Consider the following 15,203-nt stretch of genomic DNA (forward strand, 5'->3'; position numbering starts at 1 on the left):
GCATTTCTTCACCTTGTAGCTTTCCTGCTTTTCATAGTGGTGGCTAACTCCCTAGCACAGTAAATTTTTGAAATGCTTCTCAATGTCCGTGACGTCCAGGGATTTCTCGTTTCACCTGGAAAAGCTGTAAGGAAGAACTTACTCCACCTAACTAGGGCCATCTGAGTCTCCTTCGGCGCACTTTCCCCAAGGTTGCTTTTCTGTGTCTCCCATGGTGGAAGCCGTTCTACTCTGCCATTTTGCTTTCTTCGGGAATACCGGGTTCTTAGGCTTAAAGTAGTAAAGCGATTCACCTGTACAACGTCTTTCTCGGTAAAGTTCCATTTGCAGGGCTCTTGAAGAGCCTGCTATGTTGCCCCAGCTCCCGGGACGGGTTGTTAATTCCAGGTCTAGAAAAACTGTTGGCTCGCCCTTGGGACTATTTTCTCGGCACAGTTTGATCAGAGATGCCCACTTTAATCAGAGCGGGTGGACTCCATCTCCTCTCTGCATTGGTGGCATCGGACGAAACATTGGGAGAGTTCTCGATCTTAAAAAAAAAAAAGAAAAAAAAATCGAGCCGGCTGCGGCCTTGCGCTCGCGGGTAAACCCCGATGACCTCCTCCGTGGGAGCACTCCAGCCGGGAGTCCTGGGGGAACCCCCGCGGGGAGCCGGGGCCGCCGGGCGTGGGCGGTGGGCGGGCCCGGCGCCGCCCTCCCAGGTGGCGGCCCCGCCCCCGCAGCCGCCCGGAGGACACTTAGCGCCCGGGCCGGGCCGCCCCCGGCAGGTCGCGCCTCCTGCACCGGCTGGGTCGCGCCTCCAGGCACCGCCGGCCTCTGGCGCCCCGTGCGCTCCGCACCCCGCAGCCCCGGGCGGCCGCGTCCCGACCTGGAAGTTGCGGGTTCCGTGAGCCGAGACCCGGTGTCCGAGGCTCGCGTGTGCCGCGGAGTCGCGTGCGCCGGGACTCGCCCTCGTCCCCTGGGACCATCCTGCGCGCCCCCCCCCCCCCCCAGCCTCCGCCCCGCGTCCCCGTCTCGCGACCCGGAGGCGCGCAGGTGTCGGCCCCCGCGACCCACCCCTCGGGACGTCCCGGCGCGCAGACATGCGGCGCGCCAAGCCTGGCGCCCTGCTGCCCCTGCTGCTCCTGCTCGCGCTGGCGTTGTCCCTGCCCGGGGCCCAGGCGAGGCCCCGGGGTCGCCGAGGAGCCCGTGCCACGGACCAGGAACCCCAGCCGTGGCCGTTTCTCCCCGCGGCCAGGGCCACCCGGAGCACAGGTAAGCGGTCCCCGTCGCGGCCGGACGTGCGCTCTGACCCTGGGTGTTCGGGGGCTGCCCGCTGCGGGACACCGGTGTTCAGCAGGGCAGGGACCGGACCGTCTCTGCACATGACTGGTTCTCAGGAAAGCAGGTAAGGAGTTTATTAGACTTCGCCTTGTCGAGACTTAAGTAGCAAAAAACCCCGTCTCACGAAGGAACCGGCGTGACCCGGCGAGGGAGGCCCTTTCCGGAGGCAGGTGCAGCGGCCGAAACCCCGCGGTCGGCCTCCGCCGACCCGGGCCTGGCGCACGGTTCCCGCCCTGAAAGCCCCTCCTCCTGGGTCTGACGGGCCTCGAGAACTGAGCAAGAACCCTGCCTGAACACGCAGACACAGCCTGACCGGGCTCGGGGAGCCCCGCTTTGCTTCCCTCTTCTAGCTGGCCCCCGGGAATGCTTGAGGCACACGCGGTTTTGAGCCGGCCGAGGTGGCTGTCGTTAACTCGCACCTTCCCGAGGCCAGGCTCCCAAATCAGCCCTGGAAGCTCAGATCTCTGGCTACTTAGACGCCCAGGGAGGGGATGAAGGAAGGAGGGGGAACAAAACTAGTCAACATAGATAGAGGTCATGAGACTCCCCAAGGTACAGAAGTCCAGGATGGGGGCGCCTGCTGGCTCAGTCCGTTGTGCCTCTGGCTCATAACTTGAGCTCAGGTCCTGATCTTGTGGTTGTAAGATCGAGCCCCTCGTCAGGCTAGCCGCTGACAGCTCGGAGTCCGCTCGGGATTCTCTCCCTCTTTCTCTGCCCCTCCCTTGCTCTCTTGCCCTCTCTCTCTCTCTTTCTCTCTCTTTTCAAAATCTAGCATTTATTCTTTATTTGCAGCTCACAGAACTGGTTTTGAAGGAGCCCACTCTGGGGAAACATTGTTTTGGCCGCTTCACGCAGCCCAGCTCTACCTCAGCCTCTGGGGGACACGGGTGGGGGGTGGGGTGGGGAGGCCAGGAGACAGTGTGGTGACAACGGAAGTAAGGCAAGGCGACGTGAGGCCAGAGCAGTGGGGAGGGGCCGCTTATGAGACCACTGCTGGCCCCTCTCCTCGGGTGTCCCCATTCGCCAGACACTACAGTATTGGAAATTAGGCCAATTAATAATCCTGCCGTGGCCTCTTAGTGTTCAAGTGAAAGGAGTGTCACATGTCTGTCAATCAAAAGCTGGAAACTCTTCAGCTTGGTGAGGAAGGCAAGACAGACCCAAAGCTAGGCCTGTGGCACCAAACAGTTAGCCAAGTTGCGACTGTCAAGGAGAACTTCTTGAAGGAAATGACAAGTGTTACTCCAGCGAACGCACAAATGATGCAAAAGCAAAACAGCCTTATTGCTGACATGGGGAAAGTTTCAATGACCTGGAGAGAAGATCAGACCAGCCACGAGATTCCCTTAAGCCAAAGCCTAAACCGGAACAAGGTCCCGAACTCTCTTCGATTCCACGGACGCTGAGGGACCGCAGAAAAAAAGTTGGAGGCGAGCAGAGGTTGGCTCCTGAGGCTCAAGGAGAGAAGCCGTCGGCATAATAAAAAAGTGCAAAGCTGAGTAGCAGGGGCTGATGTGGAAGCTTCGGCAAGTTATCCAGGAGGTGTAGCTGAGATCATTAATGTAAGTCGCTACACTAAACAACGGAACTTCAATACAGATGAAACAGCCTTCTATTGGAAGGAGATGCCATCTAGGACTTTCATAGCTGGAGAGGAGTCAACGTCTGCCTTCAGAGCTTCAAAGGACAGGATAACTCTCTGGTTAGGGCTAATGCAGCTGGTGACTCTAAATGGAAGCCAGCGCTCGAAAAAAGATTTCCTTTCAAAATATTACCGCTCATTGACAATGCACCTGGTCACCCAAGAGCTCTGATGGAGACGTAGAATGACATTAATGTCGTTAGCAGGTCTGCTAACACAACATCCGTTCCGCAGCCCATGGGTCAAGGAGTAATTTGGACTTTCAAGGCTTATCATTTAAGCAGTACATTTCACAAGACCATAGCTGCCAAACAGTGACTGCTGTGATGGGTCTGGGTGAGCATATCGGAAACCTTTCTGGAAAGGACTCACCGTTCTAGATGCCATTAAGAACATTCGTGACGCACGGGAACAGGTCAGAATATCAATAGGGACAAGCGTTTTGGGAGCAGTTGCTTCCAACCCTCATGGATGACATTACGGGGTTCCGGACTTCAGGGAGGAAGCAAGCGCAGGTGCGATGGAAACAGCACGAGAACTAGAGCCAGAAGTGGAGCCTGAACACGTGACGGATTGCTGCCCTGTCACCATCAGACTTTTACGGATCAGGAGCTGCTTCGCACAGATGAGCCAAGAAAAGTAGTTTCTTAGGATGGAACCTACTCCTCCTGGTGAAGATGCTGTGAATTCTGTTGAACTGACAGTCACGGGTTCAGAATGTTCCATACACTTTGTTGATAGAGCAATGGCAGGATTTGAGAAAATTGAATCCAGTTTTCAAAAGAGTTCTGCCGTGAACAAAATGCTATCAAACGGCATCACATGCTACGGAGAAATCGTTCATGAAAGGAAGAATGAGGTGATCCGGCAAATTTCACTGTTGTCCTATCTTATTTTAAGAAATGGCCCCAGCCATCTCGGCCTTCAGCAGCCACCAGCCTGATGAGTCAGCAGCCATCATGTGACGCAAGACCTCTTCTCCCCCCCCCCCAGCAAAATGATTATGACTTGCTGAAGCCGCAGGTGATAGCACTTTTCAGCAATAAAGTATGTTTTAATTAAGATACGTACTTCAAGAAAAACAATTTTTTTTTAACATTTATTCATTTTTTGATAGAGCATGAGCGGGGGAGGGGCAGAGAGAGAGAGAGTGAGACACAGAATCGGAAGCAGGCTCCAGGCTCTGAGACATCAGCCCAGAGCCCGATGCGGGGCTCGAACCCACCAACCGTGAGATCATGACCCGAGCTGAAGTTGGATGTTTAATCAACTGAGCCACCCAGGTGCCCCAAGATATGTACTTTTTTAAAAAGTTTATTTATTTTTGAGACAGAGAGAGACAGAGCATGAACAGGGGAGGGGCAGAGAGAGAGGGAGACACAGAATCTGAAACAGGCTCCAGGCTCTGAACTGTCAGCACAGAGCCCGACATGGGGCTCGAACCCCCAGACTGTGAAATCATGACCTGAGCCAAAGCTGGATGTTTAACCGACTGAGCCACCCAGGCGCCCCAAGATATGTACTTTTTAAAAAAGTTTATTTATTTTGAGAGAGAGAGAGAGAGAGCGAGCACGGGGGAGGGGCAGAGAAGGAGAGAGAAAGAATCCTAAGCAGGCCCACATCACCAGTACAGAGACTGAGGTGGGGCTCGAACTCAAGAACCTTGAGATCATAGCCTGAGCCGAAACTAGGAGTTAGATGCTCAATCGACTGAGCCACCTAGGTACCCCTAAGATATGTACTTTTTAAATATTTATTTATTACAAAAATTTTTTTTGATGTTTATTTATTTTTGAGAGAGAGAGAGTGCACATAAGCAGGGGAGGAGGGAGACGCAGAATCCAAAGCAGGCTCCAGGCTCCAAGCTGTCAGCACAGAGCCCGACGCGGGGCTCGAACTCATGAACTGTGAGATCATGACCTGAGCTGAAGTCGAACGCTTAACCGACAGAGCCACCCAGGCGCCCCAAGATGTACTTGAAAAAAAAAAAAGACGTAATGCTATCGCACGCCTAACAGACTACAGTATAATATAAACATAACCTTCGTAGGCACTGGGAAAGCAGAGATGAACTTGGCTTGCTTTACTGTGGTGGTCTGAAACCGAACCTGGAATATTTTCAAGGTATGCCTGTATCCACCACCGCTCGTGTTTTGAGATGTACGCGGGATTTGTTTTCAGTCGGGCGTGGCAAGACCTGGAAATGACTGTCGTGAAGGAGGAAGTTTTGCTCACAGTTCCCTAGAAACCGGGTCACGGTGTGCCCCTAGGGGCAGAGGGGGAAGCGCCAGGTTTGGTCGGGAGCAGAGTGGTTTCTTCAGGAGGGGCAAGGTGAGCTGGTTTAGGACCGGCCAGTTGGAATGATTTCGGCGGGCTCCAGAGTCTAGGGCAGTATGTACCTGTTTGGTTCCTGGCCCTGGGGAATGAGGGCGGGAGAATTTTGGCCTTGAGTGTGAGGACTGGATGAGGCCGGTCGTAGGGGCCTGGGCTGTGGATTGGTTGGTTTGCAGATGAAAGGTGCGCTCGGGCTTTCCTTTCTCCAGGAATCGCTGGCCAGCTCCGAGAGGGGCCATCTCTCCGGGGCCAGCAAGGCTTCAGATGTTAAAGCCTCAGAAATACAGGAACTGGAAAGGCATGATTTCCCCTTCTTCACCACCTTTGCCCGGGTGCCGGCTGGCCCTCCGTTCTCTGTTCCTGCCCACCGCGCCCCTGGGCTCCGCTCGTCAGCCAGGAGACACCTGTCAGTCTTCATCTTACTGGAGATCGCCTTTCTTTGTTGTTGTTCTGGGGCGTTCGTCCCGTCTCTTCTCACCTAGACCTCTCTTGCTTATCGCTTGGGGTGTCAACTTAGTGATCACTTCTCTGTTTCCTTCGCGTCAACCTGCTATGTGTTCCTATGTTATGTTTGTACTTTGAAATGACAATTCCAGTGTATTAAAAGTATGGTTTCTCTTGGCGACTTGTCTGAGCTCAAGCAAAGCATTGATTGTTTTCATTTCAAAGGTAACAACCTCCTCGAGGGGTCATCCTCTCAGCTTTTAATTCCTTAAACATTTCCTAGATGTTCCGTCCGCAAGGCACTATTGTACATCCTGCAGGTGATAACACATGAACAAGACATCGTCCCTTTCCTTAAGAAGCCCACGAGGGCGCATGGGTGGCTGGGTCGGTCTAGTGTCTGACTCTGGGTTTCCACCCTCTTCCTTGCTTCGGGCCTTTTCTTTACTGGCGCTGATAACAGGGTCAGTTTAGGCAACAGACATCACTTACTGTCTTGAAGGTGGGCCTAGTGAGACTGATGTGTGCTGCCCGTGGGGGGCTGCAAATAAATATACCAACCACAAGTTTTTATTCAGTGTTTCACATAATCCAGTAATGCATTGATTTTTGACATAGGCATTTGTATTGGTTAAACTTCTCATAATTGTTTTTCATAATTATATATTATATCATTAGACATAGGTACAAAATAGGGGTGCCTGGGTGGTTCAGTCACTTAAGGGTCTGACTCTTGGTTTCTGCTCAGGTCATGATCTCACAGTTTGTGGGTTTGAGCCCTGCGTCTGGCTCCACGCTGACAGTGCAGAGCCTGCTTGGGATTCTCCCTCTCTCTCTCTCTCTGCCCCTCCCCTGCTTGCCCTCTCCGTCTTTCTCTCAAAATAAATAAATAAACTTACAAACATAAGAGCCCACAATATCGCTTGGAGCCAGACATGTCCACAGTTCACTATTATGCTAATCGGAATGTGACAATTTCCTTTATAGAAGTTAGAAAGTGTGCAGTGGGGATGTATAAGAGGGGGTAATTTATTTAAAATGTGTACCTTTCTGGGGCGCCTGGGTGGCTCAGTCGGTTGAGCGTCCGACTTCGGCTCAGGTCATGATCTCGTGGTCCGTGGGTCCCAGCCCCGTGTCGGGCCCCGTGCCGGCCCCGTGCCGACAGCTCGGAGCCTGCAGCCTGCTTCGGATTCTGTGTCTCCCCCTCTCTGCCCCTCCCCCACTGGCACTCTGTCTCTCTCTCAAAAATAAGTAAACTTAAAAAAAAATTAAAACGTATACCTTCCAAACCCGAGTGTCACCATCGTGCCAGGTCTAAATACTAAAATTATAGTGGAAAATACGTTTGGAACTAGACTTACTCTGATCTTCGAACATGCTTTCGCCAAAGTGCTCCTTCTGCACTCGGCCGGCTCAGCTTTCAGAAAGGGCCAGGGGAGCTGCTTTGCCAGATAAAACGTGGCGTATTGACACCACAGGAGCCAACTGGCTCAGCAATTGGCTGAGAGGTTGCAGAGAGATATGGAGGAAGGACCCATGTTCAAGCTGGACTCTAACGGATGAGAACACCGAGATATTTATATAAAGAGATATTTACATCGTCACGGTTGCTTTGTTTTTCTGGATTAGTTTGGATGGATCATAAAGTGTAGATGTTTGTTGTCAGGGGGAGGGGAGCTCCACTCCAGCCGCAGGCCTACAGCCCTGACAATGCTGTTCTGGGCTGACACAGGGCTGCGGGGAGCAGGGAGCCGCCCAGGCAAGGAGGGGCTCTCACAGCCCTCATTAACTGTAGGATGTAAAGGGCGTTAGCGTTCCCGAGTCTTCGTTTTACAGTGCCTGTCTCAACAAGGCCACACAAATCAGCGTGGTCATTCCGACTCACTTATAGGGAGGTGACAAGCATTCGCGCCCCCATTAGACTCATTTGATGTTCGACGCGCACAGGACTCAGTTATAAGGACATTGAAGGTTTAAATCTGCCACTGCCAACAAACATCAGGTTCAAGATTTTTTAACGTGTAGGTTTTCTTTTCCTCTAGAAGAGTGGCGCATACTCCCCCAACTGTTTTTATAAATAGCATTGTCTGGGCGGTGTATTTATAGGGAATACAAGGTGAAGGGTGGGATGCACTTTGAGTTTTTATATTCACTTATTTAAAGTGCCAAGCCCTTGGGGCGCCTGGGTGGCTCAGTCGGTTAAGCGTCTGACTTGGGCTCAGGTCGTGATTCGTGTGCTCCAGCCCTGCATCCGGCTCTGCACTGGCAGCACAGAGCCTGCTTGGGATTCTGACTCTCTCTCTGCCCCTCCCGTGCTCGCGCTTTCTCTCTCTCTCAAAATAAATAACTAAAATAAAAGTTAAAAAAAAAAAAAAAAACTAAAGTGCAAAGCCCTTTAAGTGGGAGAACATCCTGGCCTGGAGCCCATTTCCGTTCATTTGTTCCCGCTGTGATGGGGAGAGTGGGTTGGGGACGGAGAAGACCCATCAGGAGGCTGTTGGCCAGGTACAGTCATGAAAGTATGACGGCTTGGACCAGTCTCGTGGTAATGAGAGGAAACACAGGTGTATGGGTCTCAGATCATTTTTGGAGGTGGAATGTATGAAATCAAGTAATGGATCGTATATAGCAGAGAGGGAAAGAGGAAAGTCAAGCATGTCTTCTTGATATCTGGCCCGAGCCAAGAGTAAAGAGTGATGCCAGGTAGGAGACCAGGGAGTGTGGGGGAGATGCGAGTCTGGGACAGCAGGGAAATCAGACGTTCAGGTCTGGCTGTGTACTTTTGAGAGGCCTGTAAGTTTCCTGGATAGAGTGGTAGGGGCAAGCGGGTAGCCCCGGAGGAGGTCTGGAGCCCCCAGGGAACCTTCAGGGCTAGAGATACAGGTTTGGAATCGGCTGCATGACCCACTGTGAGTTCATGAGTCAGGTGCCTGTCGTTATAGCCTATTTGTAAGGATGTTTTTCATGATGGAAATGCCTCCCACAGATCCTAAAACTTTTTTTTTTCTTTGCAGAAATGTTCCTAAAAGATTCGAACTTAAAAGACAAATTAATAAAGCATTTCACAGGTAAGCACGAAATTTACCAGTGACTCAATTAAATAAAAAGATTGTGTGCAAATTACTGTGTTAGGCCCTTGGCATTTGAAGGGAAATGTCTGTAAGAATCTCAGCAGTCCAGTTAGGGAAGTGGACAGATGCCATTAACTTGTATTAATGGTAATATAATCCCGACCTTGGTAAGAAATAGAAGTGTAAATACAGTTTTAGGGGTACACAGAAAGTGAGTAATTTTGCCAAGAACCAGCAGGATAGGCTTGTAGTCGACACTGTACTTATGTTGGGCTCTAAGGAATGAATGGTACTTTCCTGGATGAGAGAAGCATTCTGGTCACAAGGAATTCTTTGAGAACATGGTAGTTTGGGGGCAGGACAGGTAGACGGTGTGGGTGCACTGTGGGGTATGGTTAGGTAAAGGTGTGTGTGGCCACTGGGTAAAACTATGGCTGAAAATGTAGGCTAGAGTCATACTGTGAAGGGTCCTAAAGAGAATGTAAGGAGTTTAGACCAAGCTCTCCAGCTGATGGGGGCAATAGAGGTTTTTTTGTCTAGGGGAAAGACGGGCTTTCATACACCATACTTTAAGCATGGAATACTCTTCCATGATGTTGTTTTGTTCTTCATATCAACTTTGTGAGATCATTGGAAAGCATCCTGTGCCTCCAGTGCTAGCAAATCACTAAATTGTTTTGAACCAAGCACCCCCATCCTGACCATTCCTCTTGCCTGGCCATTCCTAATCGTCCCAGCTACCTTTCCTTAGTTTACATCTCAGGCCTATAAGCTGGGGAAGATACAGTTTTCCCCACTTAACCGAAGCCAGCAGCCATGTTCGTTAATCAACTTCAGAGCAATGGTTTTGCGTATCAAGCCAAGACCCCCCTGAGCCCCAGCAAGTGTAAGGAATTTCCCAGTATTGTGTCTAGGTACTCTGTTCACGCCACTGTGGGCCCTTCTACCACTTCCAGAAAGCCAGACTCCAGATATAGAGGTGAATTTTGGTGGGGACTGTCTGGGATTTGTGGCAATAAAAAGGAAGTCTCAAGGCCCTATTCACTTTACAATAGTCCTTGACACTAATAAGACACAAATTACTATAATTAGAAAATGGAATAAGGCTCTCTGCATATAAACATTGATTCCTATTAAATAAAAAATTGAAGAGGGGTGCCTGAGTGGCACTCAGTCAGTTAGGCATCCGACTTCGGCTTGGGTCATGATCTCCCGGTCCGTGAGTTTGAGCCCCGCGTCTGGCTCTGTGCTCACAGCTCAGGCCTGGAGCCTGCTTTAGATTCTGTGTCTCCCTGTCTCTCTGCCCCTCCCCTGCTCGCAGTCTGTCTCCCTCTCTCAAAAATAAATAAATATTTAAAAAAATTAAAAAACTGAAGAACAGAAAGAGGGGACCAAAGATATTTATTTTTTATTTTTCACATCCTCTTGATTTGCTTTCTAGAGATTTTTTTTTTTTTTCTGTCTAGAGCTTTTCTCTCTTAGTTATTCTGAAGAGTTCTTTAGAAACTGAAGGTTCCATTATGTGGAATGTTGAGAATTGATAGTGAATTTAGATGATTTTTCACAGATTACAGTGTACTGCCTCCCACAGAGGCAGAAGTGCTTCCAGACAAGTTCTTTTAAGGGCATGGAAGGATGTTAAGCTACGGTTGTAATATCTCCGCCCATAAAGGCTAGCAAATCTGTTTGGAAAACATGCCTATGTTTATCATAAATGTTCTTTTCTTTTCCCATAGGGCCAATCACGTTTCCAGATGAATGTAGCATACATTTCCATCGACTGTATCACAATACCAGGGATTGTTCAACGCCAGCTTGTAAGTAGTTTGGATAGTTGTGTGTTGTTTTTTTTTTCTTTTAGAAAAAGTCTGTATCCAGCAATAAATGCATGTAATTTTAAACTTCCACTCTCTGTGGCTGGAAATAGACTAAACATTGTATGAGATGCTATTTCTAACACTGACAGTACTTAAGTAACGTTTGTGTGCGTCGTTGACGGTGTAAGGAACGGAACTTCATAATTGGGACTAGATCCAAATCTGAAAATAGCCAGATTTCCTTACTGGATGAAATGTTTGTCGGAGATTTAAACCTTTTATCGTTTTTCAAATTCCTTGGCATAAAGTGCTTTGTCATATAAATGAAACACAAAAATAAGATGATGGTGAAGGGGAAGTCAGAATTTCCTCTTAAGTTATTTTAAACAGTTTCATATTGTATCATTTATACAACGAGTGATCCGTTGTTCTCGACAATGGTAGCATAGTGTTTTAAGGGTTGCTCTAATGAATTCTTTTGGACACTTAAGTTACTGAAGTTAATAGTCATTTCAAACGTAGTATTTTAAATGCTGTCATTGAAACTGCCTAAATCATGATCACGTGAGCTAATTCAGCTGTTTTTAAATCCCTTTCTAAACCTAGACTTCCCTTTTTAGGTAAATGGATTTTAAGCATTTTGCTTCTTCTTCACTAGATTGGCCATCTCGAGGAATATTCAGTTTTACTCAGGTTGTTGAGTCCGAGTTATAATTTTTTTCAAAACTGCTTGTGTTCAATGACTTGGGGAAATGAATCACACCGGAATCAAAGCAGACTGAGTGATCCCATGGCACAGTGGGGACATCTTGCTCTTTGGACTCAGGCTGCTCGCTGGGTATGAGATAGATTCTTGACATTTGGACGCTGGGTTTTCATGTTTGACTCTTAAGTGAACAACAGTAACATCTCCCTGATTGTGTTAGGAGGAGAATTCATGAAAAGACCCCGGTTAAACATTTGTTGTGTTGGGTGCTTATTAAATTGTAGCTCTCATTACTAATCAGTGACAATAATAACATGGTTTTCCCGACACTTGTAGTAACTATATACGTAATTAACCTTTAAATGTTTTCCTAGATTACAAGAGATGTGCTAGATTGCTTACAAGGCTGGCAGTGAGTCCCCTGTGCTCACAGACAAGACCTGCCCTAGGAGTATGTATTTATTTATTTTTCTTATTCTGTTTGACAGGCTAACTTTCTTAAGAAATGTTGAACAATTGAAAAAGCCAGATAGCTGATGTTAGCAACACATAATGAACTTAACCTGTGGATTTTTTACTTAGTGTTAAAGCTTGGTCTAAATGCACAGACTGCTTTATTGAGTTCATTACAAATGCCCTCAACAGTGATTAAATTAAGTAAGGTAAACAGCTTTTTGGCAGCCTTACCAGTCCTGAGTGATTTTTTAATTTTTTTTTTAATGTTTATTTATTTTGGAGAGAGAGACAGAGTGTGAGTGGGGGAGGAGCAGAGAGAGAGGGAGAGAGAGGGAGACCCAGAATCTGAAGCAGGCTCCAGGCTCCGAGCTGTCAGCACAGAGCCTGATGCGGGGCTCGAACTCATCAACGGTGAGATCATGACAAGCTGAAGTTGGACGCTTACTGACTGATTTTTTAAAAATATTTCGACCTTTGGGGTTATATTATTTTTGTGCAGAAGCCTTATGCAGGTAGACTTTAGATGAACAAAACTATTTAAAGCTCTATTTTCTTTTCAGCTGGTCAAAAGATATAATAAAATTTGTGCTGGGTCCTAAACTTTTGGTTTATGCAAGATAGGTAAGGAGAAGAGAGAAAGTATTGGAAGAATAAAAGAAAAAGCAAGGGATCAAAAACATAACCATGTAATCATCATCTGCTCTAGCATATACTTTGCCAGACTGAAATGGTAAGTCAGAATTTTCATTCTGGCTAAATTACCCTAAGAGCCCTAGGGTAATAAAGTATTTGGATAACCTAAATAAATCTGATGAAAATTATAATATTTACAAAAGTAGACTCTATACAAGAGACTGAAAGACATTCATTTTTTTGCAGAGATCTTTCTGCTCAGTAATTCTTTCCTAGTGCAGGTCAAAGCCAACCTGTTTGGGGGAGGTGGGGGCGGGGGTCAGTATTTCAGTACCACGGACAAGTCCCTTTAAAGAAACTAGTTTCATAGCTTGTGAGGGTAGAAATGGAAGTCATGGGATACCTGTAGTCTAGAAGTATCTACATATATCTCCATCTGGCCTATGTGACTTAATCTACCCCAAGTAACTCATCTCACAGGTTTGTTGTGCCAGTTACTAAGACAATCCTGACTTGCATTGCTATTTTTATTGCAATTATAGGGGGCTCCTGGGTGGCTCAGTCTGTTGAGCCTCCGACTTTGACTCAGATCATTATCTCACAGTTCTTGAGTTCGAGCCCTGCATCGGGCTCTGTGCTGACAGCTGGTAGTCTTGAGCCTGCTTTGGATTCTGTGTTTCCCTCTCTCCCTCCCCCTCCCCCTCTCACACTCTGTCTCTCTCTGAAAAATAAATAAACATTTAAATAAATAAATAAGTAAATAAATAAATAGTGATGGTAAATTAATAATAATGGGCACTCTTAATTCTGCATATTTTTAGTTGCTAAATTTTAAAAATTCTCTTTTTTAGATTAAGAAAATGAGCTAGATCATTTTAGCATTCAATGGCAAGGTACTTGAATTAATTACTCTCAATCTATCTCAAACCTTGTGAATAATGTAAAACATGTACAAATAAAGAAAATTCATTAGGCTGTTGAAATTACCTAAATCAAGCCACATTTATCTTTCTTGGTTTTAACATATTTTATGTGAATGAGTAAATAAACATAAAGTCCAAAACAACATATTAACTGCAAAAGTTCTCAAAAAACAAGTACTGTGCTGTAATACAAAATATTGCCTACCGGCTAACTTCCCCTGAGACTAGATTCGTGGAAGACAGAGCTAATAAATACCCTCCTTGGAAACTGTAGAGTTTAGAGGTTTAGTGATTTCCTCTATAGGAGTATGTGTTTCTCATTATTTATTTAACAAGGTATTAGAAACACAGAATTACAGATTACTACGTTTTAGGAATATTTATAAGTTGTTTAGGTGATGCCAAGTTCATTTTTCAGTTTATTTAGATACCATAACACTTTAGTGGGGAAGTCATAATTGAAGTATCTAAAAGTACTGATTGACCCTTTTCCCTTCCACACACACATTAGCCTATATTCTCAGGATTAGCCCACAGATTCTTTAAGCAAAATAAAATAAAATATGACTATATTAAAACTATACATATTTTTAAGTACATTAAAAACCAGATTATAAATGACATTTTTCTTCTTCTCCCTGATAGGCATTGCTTAAGAATATAAATGCAGCTTGAAGGAAAAAGTGCCTGGAATCATGCTAACTGTACGAAGAGGGGAAGCATCTAATTTTATGCTGTATTAAGATGGAAATCTCATCTGAGATTTTACAGAAATAATTGATTAGTTGTGTCCTTCCGTACAACGAAGTCTTTCTTGGTTTATCTTTGTGTGTAGAGTAATTTGAAATGTTTTAAAACAATGCTTAAATCACACAACGTAAATAGAATATTAAAAAAGTATGCTATTCTTTTATGCTTATTATATTATTTTCTTATATGGTTAATATTCCATATAGGTATGAATTAAATATTTAATTACGTAAATTATGTCTCAGAGTACTGGTGAGAAATGATTTAAGTAATATATTTTTTTGAATAATCCTGTATGAAGTCCACTTTTACAATTCTTTTAAATAATATTTAAATACACCCATTCAGATTTGTCTTTAACTGCACTAATTGGAAATATGAATTCTATTAAAACTGAAATATAAAAGGTCTGTGTTGCTTTTCTTTGAATTGAATCTATTTGTCGCAGAAGTTATACTATTGGGATGTGATTACTACATATGTATATATGGATAAATATGTATTTTCTAAACTGCTAACTAGTCTCCTGAGAAAATTCCTGTCTTTCTGAAGTCTGGACATATGGTACTGCTGTCCTAAATAAAAAGAGGAGAGCTATATGTTATGGAGTTAGGAGAATATGTGGGCTGCCTGGATGCTCTGTTTGGATTTTTTTTTTTTTTTTAATTTAAGTAATCTCTACGTGTACCGTGGAGCTGGAACTCATGACCCTGAGATCGAGAGTCGCACACTCCCCTGACTGAGCCAGCCTGTATCGCATTCTGATACTTTGAAACAGCTTCATGTAAAAGCAACAGTGTAAAAATGAGAACCCTACAATAAAATGATAGAAAACCCCCATCCTTCTAAAGTAGACACAGCATGAGTGGTTTGCCAGGGCATAGCCAGCACAGGCATTGCCTCTCACTGCTCGTCCTCTGTCGTGTGGGCGTCAGGGACACAGGCATGTCTGTACTAGCCCATGCTTGTATGGTGCACCACGTTTGGTCTCTCCCATATCGGAGTGTATCCTGTCTGTGTGTGTAAACATACGTTCTCCTTTATCCATCAGAAAAACAAGCTCAAAAATGCCCTTTGGCTTCAGGAATATTCTGAAGCTACATT

General features: G+C 46.2%; 1 protein-coding gene across 1 annotated transcript; it reads left to right on the top strand.

The window, feature by feature from the left end:
* Nucleotides 1-929: 929 nt before the first annotated feature.
* On the top strand, nt 930-14,902 carry ALKAL1 (ALK and LTK ligand 1). Its single transcript, XM_027042799.2, has 5 exons — nt 930-1,254; nt 8,758-8,811; nt 10,551-10,631; nt 11,712-11,788; nt 13,995-14,902. The coding sequence occupies exons 1-5, from the start codon at nt 1,083-1,085 to the stop codon at nt 14,022-14,024; spliced, it is 414 nt and encodes a 137-aa protein (XP_026898600.2). The 5' UTR covers nt 930-1,082; the 3' UTR covers nt 14,025-14,902.
* Nucleotides 14,903-15,203: the final 301 nt, after the last annotated feature.

Source organism: Acinonyx jubatus, chromosome F2, assembly GCF_027475565.1.
Source record: "Acinonyx jubatus isolate Ajub_Pintada_27869175 chromosome F2, VMU_Ajub_asm_v1.0, whole genome shotgun sequence".
Classification (NCBI taxonomy): Eukaryota; Metazoa; Chordata; class Mammalia; order Carnivora; family Felidae; genus Acinonyx; species Acinonyx jubatus.

Bases quoted from the DNA above. Each gene is read 5' to 3' on its own strand.
- ALKAL1 (XM_027042799.2), top strand. From the start codon at position 1,083: ATGCGGCGCGCCAAGCCTGGCGCCCTGCTGCCCCTGCTGCTCCTGCTC. The intron at 8,812-10,550 runs GTAAGCACGAAA...CTTTTCCCATAG, and splicing joins ATTAATAAAGCATTTCACAG to GGCCAATCACGTTTCCAGAT. The intron at 11,789-13,994 runs GTATGTATTTAT...TCTCCCTGATAG, and splicing joins AGACAAGACCTGCCCTAGGA to GCATTGCTTAAGAATATAAA.